A 19744-nucleotide genomic window follows, 5' to 3' on the forward strand; every position below is an offset into this window, starting at 1 on the left:
TCACTGGACTCATCTGGTTGGACATGGTATAGACCAGGCTTGGAGCTGTCAAAGGCACATGAATAACATATGGCCCTAACTATGTACTGGTACTATGTATACTTAGTCAAACAATATATTGGTCTTAGACAAACAGGAAATTAAACAACAACAACAAAACACCTGGTACTTTAAATAGTTTGAGAAGCCCTGATCTATGCTGACCTTATTTGAATTCTCAGATTATCCCATCTCAGATGGGAAAGAATACTGGGTATCATTTTTTGCCTGCCTCTGTCAGACAACAAATGTAGAAAGATTTCTGGGATTCATTCAAGTTTGCATTTATAAATTTAGTATGTATTTTAACGAAGATGTTATATAAAAGCATTTCAATATGAAATACATGAATAATTTGTGGCCCTTACTGCATGAAAATATAATGCTTAGTAATTTAAGGTATAAAAGAAAATACCGACATAAATAACCATCTGGAACTTTAAGCTTTCAGTCCTACTGAAAGCCTTTATAAAATGTAAATACAATGAAAAATATTTATTTTTTAAAAATATTTTTATTTATTTATTTATTTATTTATTTATTTATTTATTTATTTTTAAGATTTTATTTATTTAGAGAGAGCACACAAGCAGGGGGAGCAGCAGGCAGAGGGAGAAGCAGTCTCCCCGCTGAGCAAGGTGCCTGATGTGGGACTCGATTCCAGGACCCTGGGATCATGACCTGAGCCGAAGGCAGGCGCTTAACTGACTGAGCCACCTAGGTGTTCAGACAATGAAAAATATTTAATTTACACTTTTATTTTGTGAGACATCCACCCCCTTACCCTGCAAAATCAGTTTTCCAGAATCTAACTCATTTTCCCGGATTTTAAATACTTTGGAAAGGGATTTAAATTAGATAAGAAGTCATAAGGTAGGAAACTTGGGGCAGTAATTTTCCATTTGATTGAGGAAAATAAAAATATGTCTAAAATAATACCACGATATTGAATATATCTACCACCATGGACGAAAAAATGATATACTGATATATAACGATTATCAACATCAATATGCATATACCTTAAAACACCTTTTTCCTTTTAATGGAACTCTCCCTAAAATGCGGCACAAACTTCTTTGCAAAAGCACATTCTAGACATGAATCAGACAACTTTTGCTAAGGCCTGTAATCTCTGAAACAGAGACCCAATACAGTGTAACTAACTGAGATTCAGTAAACTGTTTACTCCCAATTCTGGCCTTAAAATGCTGCTGGGCTCCCGGGATCTCCTGTCCAGGTACCTTCCTGGGTGAATTTCTCAGGAGATATGTGCACTTGCCTCCACCATCCTTTCCTACCTTTTCAGTTTTACAATCTGTTTTCCTAGGTAGCTATAGAGAGGAAAGAACTACAGTGGAGAAACAATGCACACACAGACACACACAATTCCAAGTCAATGGAATTTGGCTTTTCTCAAAGCATGCAGTGCTCTCCTGGCTCACAGGCCTTTTTCTGCCTGCTTCTGAGATCCTTACAGATGGGCTGTGGCTGGAAGCATGATGGCTGGAGAAGTGGGGTATTACCTGATCTTCTATCATTCTGATAAGAATTCTATGAGGCAGAGAAAAGGCATATGCCATTATCTTCATTTTTTTTTTTTTTAAACGGAGAAACTGCAGCACACAAAGAAAAGTTAAGTAACTTGCCCAAGGCACCAAGCAAATTAGTGCCCGAGAATTCAGGTCTTTAAAACCCCTGCTCTTCTCATCAGATAACAATACTGCCTTTCCTCTCCTCCAATCTTTCTCACACATATTTTATTCAAGTGCGATATGTATCTAAATTGTACTTTATGTATACGCACTACCAGACACCTCAACCAAATCATCAAATTATAATTTCCTATTATGTTTTCTTTGAAATGTCAGCTTTTGAAATGATACCCATAAATCTTTCAAACGTGAAATTAGTAGGAAGAGGAGAAAAAGGATGATTGGAAGCAAAAAATAACAGTTTCAATGACTTTGCTTGGATAAAGAACCAAAAGATTAAAAAAAAAAAATCTCGGGGTGGGGGAAGAAGGTTCTTTTTGATGGAGTGTTTTGCCTCTTTGCCTCTTTATGCAGTAGGTGGAGCTATGGTACTATTCGTTAGGGTTACAGGAAGGCTATCCATGAAAAATAATCCAATTCCTTCCTAGGATAGCCATTTTCTTTTGCATTTTCAAATAGTACTTTTCTGTTTTTGAAACGTTTTTCCTCCATGCCCTGAGAACCTTCAGGCTGCACTACCTATATCCCTTTCTTTTCTGGAATGACAGAGGGTTACCACCTTCACCGTACATCCTTATGATGCCATTTTCGGGACGATATGAGGAGATACAGTTGCACAAAGCAGCCTGTCTTCCTCTGCTCCATCACTCAAAAGGTTTCCTCTATAATCTCCCAAAACTATTTTTTAGCTCAGAAACAGGATTCTTCTGCAACTGCAACTGAAAATTTGCCAGAACCACCACTGGCATATGTTTTTTAAATGTTCACTTATAATGCAACAGATATGGATGTAAAGAACCCCTCATAAAAATATGCTACTTGTCGAAATTAAAAAGAGAACAAATTTTATTCAAAAATAAGGAATTAAAATCCAAAACTAAGCTAAATAATATATTTTAAATAGGATATAAATTCATTAGAAAGTATATAGGGGATGCCTGGGTGGCTCAGTCGGTTAAGTGTCTGCCTTCGGCTCAGGTCATGATCCCAGGGTCCTGGGGTCGAGTCCCGCATTGGGCTCCCTGTTCTGCGGGGAGTCTGCTTCTTCTACCTCCCCTCCCACTTGTTCTCTCAATCTCTCTCTCTCAAATTAATAAAATCTTAAAAAAAAAAGGAAGTATATAGGAATCAAAAAAGTCTACCTTTTTGGGGCACTGTGTCTAATATTACAGTAATGGTTAATTTTATGTGTCAACCTGACAGGGACACAGGATGCCAAGATATCTGGTTAAACATTATTCTGGATGTGTCTGTGAGGGTGTGTCTGGACGAGACTAACATTTAAATTGGTAGATAGAATAAAGCAGATTGCCTTCCCCAATGTGGGTGGTCTCATGCAATTTGTTGGAGGCCTATGCTGAAGAAAAGGCAGAGGGAAGAATTCATTCTCTGTGTGACTAACTTTGAGCTGGACACTCCTTTTCTTCTGCCTTTGTACTTGGACTTGAACTCAGACCAGAACTGGAGCTTACTCCATGTCCTGGTTTTCAGGTCTTTGGACTCAGACTGGAACTATACCATGGGCTCTCCTGGATCTCCAGCATGACAAATGGAGATCATGGAACTTTTCAGCCTCCATAACTGTATGAACCAATTCCTTATAATAAATCTTTTCCATATACATAACATATATACAATGTGTAATATATTAAATATAAATATATACGTTTTGATTCTCTGGAGAACCTAGACTAATACAATTATAACTTTCATGTTAGGTTGCTTTGGTTTTGGTATAAATGAGGCAAAAAAAGTGTCGACATAAAATATTAATTTCTATCTAGGTAACACCACCATACTTGTTTTTTTTTTTGGTAAACAGGCATTAGTTTCTAAACTTATTTATATAAATAAATCTCCCTTATAAAAACTGTGCTTTGTCTTTTTACATTTGAGTCTGTAAACAAATGCTAACAGTGCTGATGAAAGAAAATGAGGGTGTCTCCTTTATGTCTTCCTGCTATCTGAAAAAGTCCATTTTGACTTCCCACGATGACCCACAAGGCTACATTTATCCTCTTCCTACTAGAAAAATGTTCACAACTTTTACCGAAAAAAATGGCTGTGTATCCTATTTGTGACTTTGAAGATACAGAAAGACTATGAATAACTATAAGGGAACTTCAAATCTACAAAATTCACTGTATTTGTTTACCTTAGTAAGACCTCTTAAATCGTTTTTTCAGGCTAGAGTAAATAATTAAACAAGGTTATACTGACTGCCTAGCACGTTGTAGGTCAGGGGCAAGAGGCATGGTCTGTGGACCCTTCAGGACTACGCACAAAGAAGACAAACAGCCAGAATGCAAGTCTGCTTGCACTTTTTCCCTAACAAGAGTTTTTCAAAGCACGCACTTTTTCCCTAACAAGAGTTTTTCAAAGAAGGAAGAAGAGTGTTGATTTACATCATGGCATAAGTTCCTCATCTCACTGTGGATGGTCACTTTGAGTAGCATTGTTCTAGGCAATTTTATGTACTTTCATATGTGTTATTTTGTTACATAAAATAGCTAAGATTTCTTGAATTCTTATCATGTGTCCAACACTTGCGCTAACATTTAATCCTCACAGTAACTTCGTAAAATAAGTACTATTATTATTCCCATCCTACGGATGCAAAAATTGATGCCTGAAGTTTCCAGATAGTAAATAGTGAGCTGAGATATAAACAAGGCGGTCTGGGCTCTAGAGCACACTCCTACCACTTCACTAGACTGTCTCTTCTCAAATGTGAACTTCAATTCAGTTATGATGACATTAACTGTCTCCATCTTAGAGCCAAGAGAATGCTCCTCCACTGTGTGCTGCTCCAAGAGGGGCTGTACCTAATTCATCTCTCCGTGTTCTCTCAGGCAGCCCCCAATGATGCCCGCGAGCTTGTAGGCATTGTGGGGAAAAGCAGGAGGGTCATGAAACATGGTCTCTAACGTTCGTGAAGCTCATATCCTCATGGAGGAAATACTTCCAATAAGTGAACCAAATATGAGGGGGAAGGGCTTCCCTGCCCTGGGCTCAGAAGAGTGAACATGATGACCAACGAGTTCTTTTAAGGAAACGCTCCAAACTCTGAGTCTTTTATTTTTTTTTTAAGATTTTATTTATTTGACAGAGAGAGAGGGAACACAAGTAGGGGGAGTGGGAGAGGGAGAAGCAGGCCTCCTGCTGAGCATGGAGCCTGATGCAGGGCTTGATCCCAGGACCCTGGGATCATGACCTGAACTGAAGGCAGTGTCTTAACCAACTGAGCCACAAAGGTGCCCCATCCAAACTCTTAAGTCTTGAAGGTGGACAGACAGGTCTAACCTCACAGAATTGTAAATGCCCATGTGATTTATTTGATATTTTGCCCACCCACGAGATACCAGAAGAGGGACAAATAGGTAACTTTCTGAATAAAAATGTCTAGATGGACTCCCTGTGGGGTGTGGCTTCTGCCTTGGGGAAAAGGCTTGGGAGACCCAGCAAGGAATTAGACAAGTACAATCCCACAGAAAGCAAAGTCGGGGGGTATATAAACTCAGCTCTCCAAATATGTGATTGAGAGAATCCAGGTACCAACCACACCCAGTCTTCCACGGAATCAACCTCGATATTGTTTGAATAAAGGAACCAATGACACGAACTCAAATCTGAAGGTCATTAGAATCAGTATGAAAACTTTGGCAGCTGTGTGTCTTTGCATGGGCAAGGCCTTCAAGGTCAGAGCAGGGTACGGGGTGGTGGAGACTGCAGTTAACAGCAGTGAAACAGGCTCATAAAATTAGGAAGACTCTTCCCAATACATGTTTACAGGAATAGTAGAAGGTTAGGAGCAAAGGAAGTCTGGCAGGCCTGGTTTAAATGCCCATTCTGTCCCTTGCAAACAGTGTGACTGTAAACAATGTACCTATCCTCTGTCAACTTCGGTTTATTCATTTGCAAAATGGGAGGATTAATATCAATTTTGAGAAGTAAACGATAAGATACATGTAAGATGCTTAGCATAGAAATCTGGCACAAGACTTAACGATAAAAATAACAACTGATATTTACTAGGTCCTTATTGTTTGCCAGGCACCCTTCTAAGCTCTCACACATATGAACATATTTAGGCCCTGCAATAAGTCTATGAAGCAGCATGGTGGACTGCATTATTATGGACATATATCCCCTACTCCTTTCCCTGTGGGAGAATACATCCCCCTACCTCAATGACTCTAAGGTCAGCTAGGGGATAGCCTCTGCCAGTGGAACTGGGCAGATGTGACCCACCCTGCAGGAGTCTAAGAGGCACCCAGAGGCTCCATCACAATGCTGACCCTGATGATGGCATGTCAACCCACATCCTGGAATGAAAAAACCGGTAGAGTGGAAATGCAGCATACTTGTAGCCTCCATGTACCCTGAGCAAGAGATCAGTGTGTGTTGTCACAGCCACACAGAGTTGGAGATCATTTAGTACTTTTAATATCCTCATTTGCGGTGGAGAAAATTGAGCCACAAAGTGGTTAATTCATAGAAAATCACACAGCGGGTGGGTAGTCCAGTTCTAAGCCACTGCTCACTGCCTCTGAGCTTGTTACATCATCACCATCACTGATGAGGACTTGGACACGAGGGGAGGTTTATTAGCAACCAGGCCTAGGAGAGAGACGTAATGATGGCCAGAGGCAGAGAAGAAAGCAGAACAGGAGCATGTCTGATGACGAGAAGCAAGATCTGTGTGTATGGCAAGGGCGGATGCGAGTGTGAAGACAGATTATGGCAGAGGTGAACGAGGTCAGTAGAATCTAGGCTTTATGTGGTGGTATATTAGAATCCACTGTAGTTTGGGGGACCAGAGAAAATGCTATAAGATAATAGGCAGCCGAACAGTCTTAAAAAACATGAACGAGAGATTGAGTAAGGAGGCTACACTCCAGGCTTGAGACTGGGACCTAGGTTAGGGTGGGAGCATCAGCAGTATCAACAGAGGGGATAAGACAGGAGATGGTTAGTGACTATTTGGATTGTACAAGAGTCCCATATCCACTCACACTTCTTAGAAAGAGGGAGGGAAAGACAAACAGATTGTAAAGTACCAAGCCTGGGGGAACTGCAATGATGCATATTTATATGGACCCTTGGCCCTCTGATTTTTCTCACTGGATTGTTCCCAGGAAAGGACCGCACTGTGGCCAGTCACTAGAGCTAACTCAGAAAAGGTTTTCACTGGTCTTATCAGGGCTCTAGGTTTTGATGGTACTTGTTATTTGAAACACCAGAAAATCCAGTTTCAACTCTGTAATTTAACAGAGAACTACCACAGCTGAATTTTCCTTCTTTGCCCTTTTGTACCATATGCTACTTATATTGCTTCACTGTTCTCCATTTGCATGAGTTCCTTGTGATGACCAGGATGGGGTGTAGATAAAGCTTAAGGTAGAGGTACAGGGTGAAGAAGAAATGTTTCAGCTTCAAAATGCCAGTCAAGATTTTTAGCAGTCTAATGAGGCTGGGGTCAGAGAGAAAGAGCTGTGATAACGGTAACAACACGGACGCTTGTGCTAATGTTTTCAGGAGCAGAAACGATGACCTGATGATAAGATCTGGAAATAAACCATTACCAAGGTGGGCAGGGAGGGGCTGTGTGCCTGCTAGGAGATTTGGGAACACTGATGGAGGAAACTGGAAACATATTCAGTATCAGGGCCTGTCAGTTTATGAGAGAGCCGGACTCAGGAAGAATCCAGGAGGGATGTGAGAGATGGTGGGGGGAGTCAGACTGACAGAAATAGAGACAGAACAGGAGGCAAACTGGAGGGTGGGCAGAATGTGAAGAACCGTATTAGAGGTTCTGTTTCCGGAGAGCAGAGCAGAGTACTGTGTCCCTCCAAAAAGGAAGGCCCATTTGGGGAGCTCCTGGACCAGAGTTCAAGGGGCACCAGCTGGGATGGGGCTTAGGTGAATAATTTATGGAGAAATACCACCGCTTTGAAGTAGAACTTAGGGCACTGACTAGAAACTCAGCCATGAAAGGATATCACCCATGGAGACAGGTAAACTGGGTGATGTGAACGTGATGGGGAACAACAGAGAAATCTGGGTTTAAATTAGAGAATGAAAAGGAAGAATTCCCCTATTAATCCCAAGAGGCTTAAAAAATTAAATGTTACTAAAACTAGGTTGCATATTGGAATCAAAGAAATAAGAGAAAGAAAGAGTCAATTCAAAGGGCTAAAGCCTGCTGAATGGAAACAGAAGGGAAGAGAGGACCCAGAAAGTCTAAATGTGTTAAAATAATTAACACAGCACAGTAAGTTATAATTTACATACTTCATCTCGACATTTATTGCATGAAGACTCTGATATCACAGTGAAGGCAGGGCCCTGTACACGGCCTCTATAGTACAATGTACTATAGAGGATCGACAAGAAAAGACAGGGGGTAGTAACCCTGACGACTGGCGGTTTGGCCTTTGAAGAAGAAGTCTTCCTCTAATCTCTCAAAAGCAGAGAACCAGACAGGCAGCACTTCCGATGAGGGGTGGCCTCTGGGAGGAAAGGGAAGCTCCTGATGTCACTCTCTGGTCTCCTAGGAGTCAGGGGCTCCCCAGGCCCTCTGCCGAGGAGTGTGGCTTGAGGGGAAGGACACAAAGGTGACTTGTGGTAAAGACAGGATTCCAAAACTGAGAACATTCTAAATAGAAAAGGTTAACTACTAAACAAGGCTAGGACTTTTGGTATTTTCAAATACTTATAGTGTACTGAAATGCCACGTGCTTGGCCACCATCTTAACCATTGCCTAGGAGATAGAACAATGCCATTAAAAGCACATGGACCATGAGAGCTTGACATAACTGATTGGGATCCCACTTTTTAACCTGCTGAGAAGCCTTGGGAAAGATACTCTTAGAATCTCAATGTCCTCATCTACAAAAGGGAACTCAAATACCTCTTACTCCAGAGTGGTTGACATGATGCTGACAGGAACATCTGTCACACACATGTGCTGAATAAACATGAATTCCCTTCCTAAGGGCTACCTGGTCCCAGCGCAGGGGGTCGCATCTCCAATTTCTGAACAAAGGGGAGAAATGGGAAAAATGAATGTCTCTTAACAATGGACTTTATATCCAGCATAACTAAAATGGTGTTATGTGAGAAGAGTTGGCAGAAGTATTTTTAAATGGGAAGTCATTCACTCACTCACTCGTTACATTTTACTGAGCGACTATGATGTGCTAGGCACTACATAATACTAATTAAAGTCTCACTCAAAATTCAAATTCTAAAAAAAACATCTACCTAGTAATTTATGCTTTAAGAACTATCATTGATGAATCTACAATTTTGATTATAAGAAATACTGAAGTGCCTCCTGGACACCTTGAGGGGGGAAAAAAAAACAATAATGCAAGTTACTGACAAATTAACATAGAGAGCACTTCTGAATTTTACATTCTATTATTCCTACTCTTAGCCATAAATCTGATCAACTTGGTGTGGTCTCCAGGTGTAGTGAGGGATGGCAAATCAATGTTCTTGGGCTTATTAACTGGGATTGGTTTTATTTTTCTTCATCTTTCTCCCTTACCCAAGGGGCTGATACTGAAAGTTTATACGAAAAGGAGAGTGCTTGTGACCTTCTTTTAACAAGAACTAACATTTGTACAGCTTGAAAAACACTTTCTTTTTATCATCAAACTTAATCCTCACATTAAGTAGGTGTTTTCTCCTTTTACATATAAAAAAACTGGGGCTCCTAAAAAAATGAAATCACTTGCCCAAGGTCTTGGTTTAACGACAAAGCTGTAAGACATCCAGGATTTGTGATGGAAAAATCCTATGTTCTTTTCCTGTGGTTATATGATGAATCAAAAGATCGATTTTGTAGTATTTTAAGAGCTACGAGGGTTTGGAGGGGGTGGGAAATGTACTGATTAGCCATACTAAAAATGCAGCACAGAAGGGAGGGGAAAAAAATGGAAAGGTTTTAAGAATTATGAAATGCTGTATATAAGATTCTCAGTCATCCGAAACAAGATATTGATTTTATGCATTATGACAACCTAGTTTCTTATTTCTCCTTTTTTTCCCCCAAGACAACAGATAGATCAGGTGGATGCAGGGCAAGCAGGTGTCATAGTTCTAACAGAAGTTCTGAATAGGAGAGAAGGAAATGAAGATTTGCTACACAGATCTTTTAGCCAGAAACTTGTTGGTGTTTACGTGAAACTTACAGGTGTTATATAATCTCATCTATTCAAGAGATTCAGACACAGAGTTAATATTTGGAGAGCTGGACCCATTTCACAATAGGCAAGCTACAGGCTACTTTCATAGTTGGACTATATTTATGGTACTATTCTATACCTTTTTAAACCTACAGTCACATATATGCCAAAGCAACCCATACAAATCCCCATAAAAGATCCAAGACACAGTGTTGGCAATGGCAGTATGTCTAGACACAGATGGATGAAATCTCATGTTAGTGGGGCAAGCCTGAAAACATCTGTTTCTATTTTCCAGACATGATATGAAAATGGAGCAGTCAATGTATCGAAATGACAGACTATGCCTGATGATGGTAAAATCGGGTCAATCCTAATTTCGCCTCTGTAGAGCATTCCAGGAGAGGTGTGAAACTAACATGCAGGAAGAAAGCAGAGGAGCCTGTAATTAAAACAAACAATAGAATGAAGATTTTCTAACTTCCCTTGCATTGCCCTCAATTACTAAAGGCTTTTTTCCAAATTGGTTTTTGCTTAAACTAAATACAAAGGAAGTTCTCTTAACAGAATGGGATTAACTGACATTCTTTGTGAAAATACTGTTGGAAAAGGCCGACTCACATGTGTAATCCTTTGACCCCTTGTCAGTTGTCTAAGAATGGGCCTTGGGCCTGGAACACTTCCTTATCAAGAACTAAAGGAAGTCCTCAGTCTGTGCTGGACTTGTCACCTTGTGTGGGAATACCTTTCCCTGTTTCAGACTCAGTGTGTGCTCGTCTTTGTTTTGCTTGACCATCTGTGTCATATGGCACCTGGCCAGCTCCCCTAACTCTATCTGTCTCCTTCAGCAGAACGATGGGGTCCTTGTACTGCAGCACAGGAGGGGTATGTACAGGCCAACTGCCCCCTGTCACCTCCAGCACAGCTACCCAGACAAGCCCAGCCAACATCAGCCAACTCCCACCCACCCCTTAGATGCATGAGAAATCATACATAATAATACTTCTAAGCCACTGAATCTTGGAGTGGTTTGTTATGCAAAAAAAGCTAACTTGATGTGAAGTCCTCTTATATGTCTCTGTGTTTTGTGGTCAATACCACTCTACTGAGAGACTATAACATGCTCAAAGTATATCATATATGAATTTTGCTCTCATAGTTTTCAAATTTTGCTCTTATGTAATTTTTATATAAACTTCATGTTCGTATTCAGTCATTTTATATCACTTTACCCAATTTAGACAAACTCAACTGATATGAAATACTGATAACATCATGTTTATTATGCCACCACTCTATTTTCTAGGCAGGCGATAAGTACTGCAGAACTATCATTAGCTCTTACTGCCATCAAAGTTTCAATATATTAATGTAACTGCATGTTTTCATCATTTGATTCTTCATCTTCTTGTGGTTAATAGTGACTATATTATTTGTGAACTCATCAAATTTAATTGATTATTCTCATTTCTATATTTGATGAAGCCTAAAAGACAATATGAACTAGTAAACTGTTCTTTGCAAAATATCCTAGACACACTGAAATAGGTAAAAAAAAAAAAGGTGAGTTTCAGTGAAAAGAACCTTTTGTTTCCTTAAGAAAGCTGAAACTATTTCCTTCTACATATAATGAATGCAATAAGGATGTACCTTTTGATAATTTGAGGATGTAGAGGAAGGGAAATGATATATAAGAGACAGTGTTACTCATCGAGGGAAAGTATTTAATATATATTTGTAGTATGTATACACACACAAGCATGGACGAATGGAAGGATGGAAGGGGAGAGAAGGAGCCTCTTAGAAAGAGGCTAAAGACTGTTATTCTCACCCCAACAACCAAAACAAGCCTGATAAATTATGAAGTCATAGTTTTTAGAAACCCATCAGAGAGCTGGGGATGCAAAGAGACCTACCTGAACTAAATTCCAGAAGTGCATGAACCCTTCATAGGAAAGGAGAAGCCAATGGCCAGTGGCTGTTCTTATTTGGAGCATGTCAGAAGGAAGACAAAGAATCGGCTATAGATGGAGATGAACAATCAGCCTTGCTTGTCATAGGGGCCTGTAGGCTGAGTGATGGATCAGTATGCTGATAGGTCCCCCTACAAAGCAAGTCTATGCCTGTCTGACAACCTTTTCCCATGGATCTCCACCAAGGGCTGGGGGCAGTTTACTGAATGTACAGGGTGGAACTAGAAAGTGGAGGGAAATTCATCTAAGGCGCTCTGGGATTTCAGCTTCTGGAGGCACGGGGTGACCAGGACAGCTGAGAGGGAACTCTGCAAGGAATTCTCGGCCTTCACAGAGTGTAAGGCAGCTTTCCTCAGTAGGCTTGGGTCAGGCAGCAGGGGAAAAACAGATCTCCCAAGGCACAGAAAGCCAGGGGCAGGACTGAGAACAAAGAGAACTCCCTAGGGGCCCAAAGGCTTGGCATCTAGACTATAAAGGAGAGAGAGATCTCTTACAGTTTGGAAAGCCATGTGTCTATGAATCTGCTAAATCTTGCCAGTGGTCAGAGCTCAAGCCCTGTTGAAGGGAAGGATCTGAGCTTGCCCTCGAAGGATTAGTAACAAAGTGAATCACAGGGAAGCTTCAAGCTTCAGAGCCCTGCCCCAGCCCAACCATGAACTGACTCTGTCCCGGCTTCCTCCACTAGTCTAAAAGAAGGGGTATGTTCTTTGTGGAGGTGAATGTTATTTACTTAAGGCTTTACTGTTCTTTACATGCAATGTGTGGTATGTAATCAAAAAATGAAAGACACAAGAAAGTCAGTCATGGTTCAAAAAAAGCAGATGCAGGGATGACTCAGATGGATGATTATTTGTTGTATAACTGATGAATATTCTATTGCTGGCAGCATTTCCTTCACAGGGATACATTAATAAACACGTAAATAATTTTAGCACTCAAGGAGGGGGCAGAAAAAATTTTTTAATTTTCTTGTTCTAAAAACGTGAAAAATTCTTAGTATTTACTCCATTCCAGATCCTGACTTAGATACTGAAGCTGCAAAACAAAGTATAGCTAGCTCATCTTTTCATGGAACTTAGTCTCCTGGGAAAGACATACTGATAAGTAAATATAAACCAACCTAATAAGTGCTATAATAGAAGCATAAAAAGAATGTTACAGAAAACATGGAAGATGAAGTTAGATGAGTCAGGGAAAGCTTCAAAGAGAAAGACATCTGAACTCAAGTTCTTTGGAATGAGTGGGATGTGTTCACAGATGGAGAAGAGACTGGATAAGGGAGGACATGAAAGAATGGACGGATGGTATAGTTTCAGGATCCTACCAGAAGTCCAGTGGTTTTAAGCAGCACAGGGCTGAGGGAATATGTTGGGAAAAAGGGAGGGAGGCAGGAAGAAGATGTGATTGGACAAGACAGATGGGAGCCAGAATGAAAAAGCCTTTAATACCACATCAAAGACTACAGAAAGCTTTTAAGCAGGGAAATAATGAAATCAGATTTACATTTGTGACAAATATTTCTAGGACCTGTAACACTACATTATTACTGTTTATAAATTAGCCTCTACCTGACTATGAGCACTTGAAGGGTGAGAAAAGATGACAGGAATTGATCAAAGACAAAAGGAAGTAAGATTTGAGAGATGACATTAAGAAAATCCCGAGCTTTATCCTGAAATTGTGGTCTTTACGACTAAAATTATTACACAATACCATTTGTACATTTATCAGCCATGCAGTTTATTAATACAGCAATCTTGGTTCAAATTATGTTCACATATGGACATATGTCAAAGTTGACTTTTGTAATTCCAAAGTAGATGATGTTTTAAAAAACACAATGCATCATTTCACGAAGACTTAGATAACTCAGAAAGAGAAGTGTATCAGTTAGAGATGTGTTAGACTATAAGTATTGCTGAAAAATAGTGGTTTAAACAAAAATGAGGCTTATTTACTCACTCAAGTCTAAGGACTGGCAGTTCGGGGCAGGTTAGTGGCTCAGAAACGCCATCAGGAACCCAGCTTTTTTCTCCATTTTCCCCCATGCCATCCTCACATACAGTTTTGCAGTCATACTCTCAAGAAGGCTGCTGTGCTTCCATGCCTTGTATTCACATTTGGAGCAGAAAACAAGGCAAGAGCAAAGTGCCAAAGGGCATAGGGCTAAAGGAACAAGTTAGCTGAGTGTGTCCGTTTTAAAAAGCTTTCCTGGGAGTACTGCCAAGTGAATTCCACTTGCATTTCATTGGCCAGAACTAGGTCATATGGCTGTCTCTAGCTATAGGGGAGTACAGGAAGGTGCATCTGTTTAGCTGGGTTCACTGCCATCCTGACCAAAATTCTGCTAAAGGAAGGAGAGAACCATGGATCTGGGAGGGTAATGAGCAGTGTTTGCCACAGAAATAACATAAAATCTTGCCCAGCTTTTCTGTTAGGTTGCAACCCAACTGCTAAGAGACACATGCTGAACACCCTGCATGCCTATGAGGGAGAGAGATACTTTCTCATTTGTAGGCAGTTCACGTATGCTATTAATGTGGGCTATTTGAAAGGATGTTCCCAGAATAATATAATTTGAAGGATGAACTTAAAACACAGATAGCAATTTTGGAAGTTTACCTAAATTCATCACATACGTAAGGGTCCTAGAAGTCACTACAAATGGTTGGCAATTTTATCTACTCTGTATATCAAAACTAGTGAAAGTATGCCCACTTGTTACAAGTCCAAGTAGCAGAAGCACAAACACCTGCACATGTTCAATATTCTAGATGCTTACCAGGAATGGTGGGACAAGACAGCTGCTACTTTCCTTGCTGCCCAAATATTTTCCAAATATTAAGCTATTTTTGTTATTGCAAAGAGGTAACAAAATTCACAGAACTATGCTTTTAACAATTGGCTACTATATTTATGACAGATGGCTACATTTACAATGATTAACAGTCTTGCTACTGTTTGAATATAAAAACTAAAAAAGCTACATAAATTACATGCTCAGTTGCCTTATTTCTAATTTAACTTAAGGGAACAGGAATTAATTTGATCTATTTTAAATATTTGCCAACAGGATGAATTCAATGATGTATGGAAGGATAATACTGAATTCACTGTCTTCTACTTCTTGCCACTAAACAATATATCAGCTTGCTTTTCTACTGAGATTGCATAAAATAGATAGGACAGCTAATTTAAACAGTTGTTTGCACATTCAATATTTATAACCCGAAACTTGCATGACTGACTGGAAGCAGTGAGTTAGAAGGTTTAGCTCAACTGCTGCCTGGAGTGATGGATGGCCTCGAAGAATTTCTTGTTCACTGACCAGATCAATCACATAACAGAATAAAAAAATAAGATCAGCCTTAAACCAGATTCCCAACATTTCCATCTGTATGCAAAACTGTTGCAGGAAGAAATGTATCATAAAACATAATGTGAAGCTACTTAAAAATAATAAAAACCCACCAGAGATTCTATAGAATACTAATAAAAAAGACAGGGTGACAGAATGATATTCTATGTTTTAACTGAATATTAACCGAGACTTTATTATATATATAAAACCCAAAAATGCTGTCAATTTATAGTGATATTTTGATCGAGCCCAGACTCATAAGTAAAAGGGTTTACAAATCATTGAAAAGGCTGCAATTTTGGGAGCAGTATTTGCAGCTAAATTTTATTTAGTTGAACTATAAGGTGGTGTTGTGGCAATTATTATATACTGCCATTTTTAATTATTCCAAGGACCGTTCCAAAAAATGAGTATCTGTTAAATAATGAGTGAACAAACATCTGACGTTTCAAATTACAGTAATCCATTCATTAATGGTTAACTCCAAAACATCAAACATCTGCTTTAATGGGGGAAGGCAGTAGTACTACCTGTAGGCCGGGGCTAGTGAGGCCCTCCTGATGTGTTTGTGGGTTTGACTGGTTTGTGCGAGTTGTTGTGAGCATGTCTTCCCAGCTCCTCACTCGGTGATGTCAGGTTAGTAGCTTGAAAGCAGCCATAGTGGGAACGTTAACATGACAGAAACTAGCAAATGTTAAACATCCGGGCTCCTCCCTAGCCCCACCTCCTCCTGTAACCTGTGTGGTTGCTGAGTTCACTGGTAAACAGGTACCAGCACATGGCAGTGTGAGCTGCTCCTAGGGTCAGGGTTGGGAGGGGGCTGGGAAGCTGAGGGGACGCAGAGCTGAAGAGCATAGGATGAGGTCTTGCTGAACAGGTGCAGGAGTGGACAGGCTCAGACCCTGGATAATCCTGAAGGTGCCCTGCGGTCTAAGGACGTCTGTAGGTAGCAACCTGGACAACAGCAATGGCATCTGCCACTTTCTGTGGCCCTCAGGCATTCAGCTTCTCTTCTTGAGCAAGTTTACCCCTCCTAGGAGTAGAAGTGAGAGGAGGAAGAACAAGTAGAGAATTACAAGAAATGAGGAGAAGGAAGGAGGAAAAAGAAAATAAGAGACCACAAAAAAGAAAAAAGAAGTAGAGGGCACAGGGCAAGAATAAAAAAAAAAAAAGGTGGACACTAAAGAGAAGGCAAAGAGAAGAAAAAGAAAAGAGGAGGAAGGATGAAGAAGGAGAGAAGAGAATGAAGAAACAAGATGGAGGGAAAGGGAGAAAAGCAAGAGGAGGAGAAGGGAGGGAGTCGTAGGAAGAGCAGGGAGGTGGAGAAGGGACTTTCAGGCTTCCGCGGAGGCGCAGAAGAATGTCCAGAAATGCTAGATGCACGGTGGGCCCTTGGGTCCAAACTGAAGAGACGGAGGCTCTAGAGCTGAACACAGCAACCTTTCTACCACTCAGGTGTCTTTTCCTCTTTAGAGCCTGGAGCTTAGCTCTTTTGAGGCAATGGGTGAGGAAAACCTGGCCGATAAGGAACAGAGGCCGGGAAGAAGACAAGTCCCAGGAGTTCCCCAGGGCAGTGGTTTTCAAAGGTCAAATGCATCAGCATCACCTGGAGGACTTGTTCAAACACAGACTGTTGGTTTCTCTCTCAGTACTTCAGGAGTGGGGCCCGAGAATTTGCAGTTCAAATTCCCAGGCTGCTGGTGTGAAACACTGACTTCGTAAAATGAAACATATCCTGGAAATGATTAGGACCCACACCTAAGACCTTATTAGTGAGCATCTTAGCAAGAATTCAAATGAGAGAAATACAGGCTAATAATGAAGGGCAGGAGTCTTGAGATGGGAAGAAAGACATCACGAATCAATTTTTTCCTGCTTACCATTATGCCCTCGGCTGGCTGTGGCATTCATAAACGTTTCTCTAGTGGCCAACTCTGGAGTCTGACTCACTCCTTGAAATCTCCGTACCCTCAGGGTTAGGTCTTCTGAAATCATTTTTATGCCAGTGAGTGCAACTGAACTGAACAGGAGCGAATGCCTGAACCAAACTAACACAATTATATTCTCTCTCTAGGTATTTTGAAATTGCCTGGTAGGACTGGAAATGAAGAAGAAACACAGAAGAGCTGAGATGGAGGAGTGAGAGAGAGTACTTAAAGGCTTTCTAATGCTGGCTTCCACACCCAGCTGCATCGCTGTCCTTGGGCTTCCTGTGACACTCCGACATAGCTGTGTTTGATGCCCCTACTGTGTTTTAATTCACTCAAGCTGGCTTGGTTAACTGAAATGAGTCAAATGAATCTAGCCCCTCTTCACAACTGTAACAACTGCACTACTACAAATGAACTCACGGACCCTTTGACACTGTGGACAGATCTTGCTGATCTTGATATTTTAACCCCCCTTAGTAGCCTATTCCAGGGTGCTGTCACCAACCTGGGGAGGAAACAAACCAACCTTTATGCCCATTTCTTTTTGTTGGGTGTTGGAAAAGTTTTACGCATGCATCCTTTTTGCCATTTTTTTAAATATCAGGTAAAAGAGCTGTGACTATTTATTTGTTCCTAGGACTATCAGTTAGGACTCTATGTCAGAAGTTAACAGAACACCCAATTCAAGCTAGCTCACTTAATAAATGAAATTTATTAGCTCACACAGGAGGAGGCTTCAGGGTTGACTGACTTAACAGCCCAAAACGGTCATCAGTGATGCAATTCTTTCAGTTTCTCCCCTTCTGCCACCTGGGTCAGCTTTATCCTCATGGCCACAGGACAGGTGCCAGATGCGAATGGTACTACTAGTCCAGCAACCGAAACAAGAGCCCTAAAATTCACTCTGATTGGGCTGAAGTAGGTCAGAGTCCCACTCTTCAAAGAATAAATGTGGCTAAGTGGATAGAACGTGCTAACTGACCTATCAATCAAAACCCACACCAGTGGCTATGTTGTCATCAGTTTTATTGGAAGTAGGTAGGCTGCCATTAGGCAGGAGGATATACCCAAACAAAACTCAGAAAATTTTAGGAAGAGAAAAATGTGGCAAAGTATGCTAGGCAGACAGCCAACAAATGTCTACAACACTTGTTTCTCGTATGTGTAATTGGAAAATAACTTTAAAAAATGCACTTTATTGGGGCACTTGGCTCGCTCAGTCAGTTAAGTGTCTGCCTTCAGCTCAGGTCATGATCCTGGGGACCTGGGATTGAGTCCCACATCGGGCTTCTTGCTCAGTGGGGAGCCTGCTTCTCCCTCTCCCCCTGCCTGCCGCTCCCCCTACTTGTGCTCTCTCTCTCTCCCCGCCATCAAATAAATAAATAAATAAAATCTTAGAAAATAAAATACAAAAAATTTATTTTAAAAATGCACTTTATTTTGCAGCCACTATAAGTAATAATTGGTTCAGGTAAGAATCATCATGCTAAACTAGTAAAGGAAAGCTTGATGAGGACCAAGGTATTTACAAACTATGAAGGTATATCCCCAAAATGACTTACTCATTTAAAGAGAAAAGTAGTAACTCTACCATGAAGAAACCTGGCAGACATCACTTTAACTAAGTGATCAAAGTGAACACCACCTATGATGGAACAAACTGACATCATATGCCTCTTGATAAAATTTACTGAGAAGGATACAGTAGCTCTTTCATAGTATTTCTAAAGCCAAAAATATATAACCTGAATCTAATAAGGAAAACATCAGACAAACTCAATGAAAAGGCATTCTACAAAATAACTAGGCTGTACTTTTCAAAAATGTCACTGATGTGAAAGACACAGAAAGGCTGAGGAACTGTTCCAAATTAATGGAGACTGAAGACAAATGCAAACTAAATGCAATGTGTAATGCTAGACTAAAAACACAACTGCTATAAAGGACAGTAGGTCTATACCATGGATAATAATATTGTGTCAATGCTGAACACCCTGATTTTGAAAACTGTACTGTGGTTATGTCAGTCAATGTCTTTGTTCTTAGTAGGCACATATTAAAGTGTTTAGCGAAGGAGTATGAAGTCTGCAGTTCTCTCCCAAACAGTTTGGGGAAAAATGTGTTTGTACACACACACACACAAACACACTGAAGGTAAAAGCAAATGTGGCAAAATATTAATAACTGGTGAATCTGGGTAAAAGGTATATGGTAGTTATTTGTACTATTTTTGCAACTAAATGCTTTAAGTTCAAAATTTTTTCAAAATAAAATTTTAAAATATTTAAAAATTATTTGACTGTAGGTCCCTACATTTTTTCTCAGAGCATGAGGAATTAACTGTTTTGCACTGTGTACGACTTAAGTTTCATAAGGGCAAAAGGGCAGACTATAAATCATAGTTTTAACTTATTTATTAGAACTCAGCTGGTAAAGGATGGTGTATTTTGGCCAAAGCCTGTTGTTTCCTTTTCTTCTGGGCCACAGCGAGACTCTATTTCCCAGCCTCCAATGCTGTTATGGGGGGTA

At 40.4% G+C, this 19744-nt stretch overlaps 1 protein-coding gene across 1 annotated transcript in view; it reads right to left on the reverse strand.

The window, feature by feature from the left end:
* Positions 1-633: 633 nt before the first annotated feature.
* LOC112834243 (protein CFAP20DC-like) overlaps positions 634-19744 on the reverse strand; it is a 46030-nt gene continuing 26919 nt past the window's right edge. Inside the window, exon 5 of the mRNA XM_073901463.1 lies at positions 634-756. Coding sequence (XP_073757564.1) covers positions 714-756 — 43 coding nt within the window. The 3' untranslated portion in view covers positions 634-713. The remainder of the gene's footprint in view (positions 757-19744) is intronic.

Source organism: Callorhinus ursinus, unplaced genomic scaffold, assembly GCF_003265705.2.
Source record: "Callorhinus ursinus isolate GAN/ISIS: 27379988/994484 unplaced genomic scaffold, GSC_fseal_2.0 scaffold15, whole genome shotgun sequence".
Taxonomy (NCBI): Eukaryota; Metazoa; Chordata; class Mammalia; order Carnivora; family Otariidae; genus Callorhinus; species Callorhinus ursinus.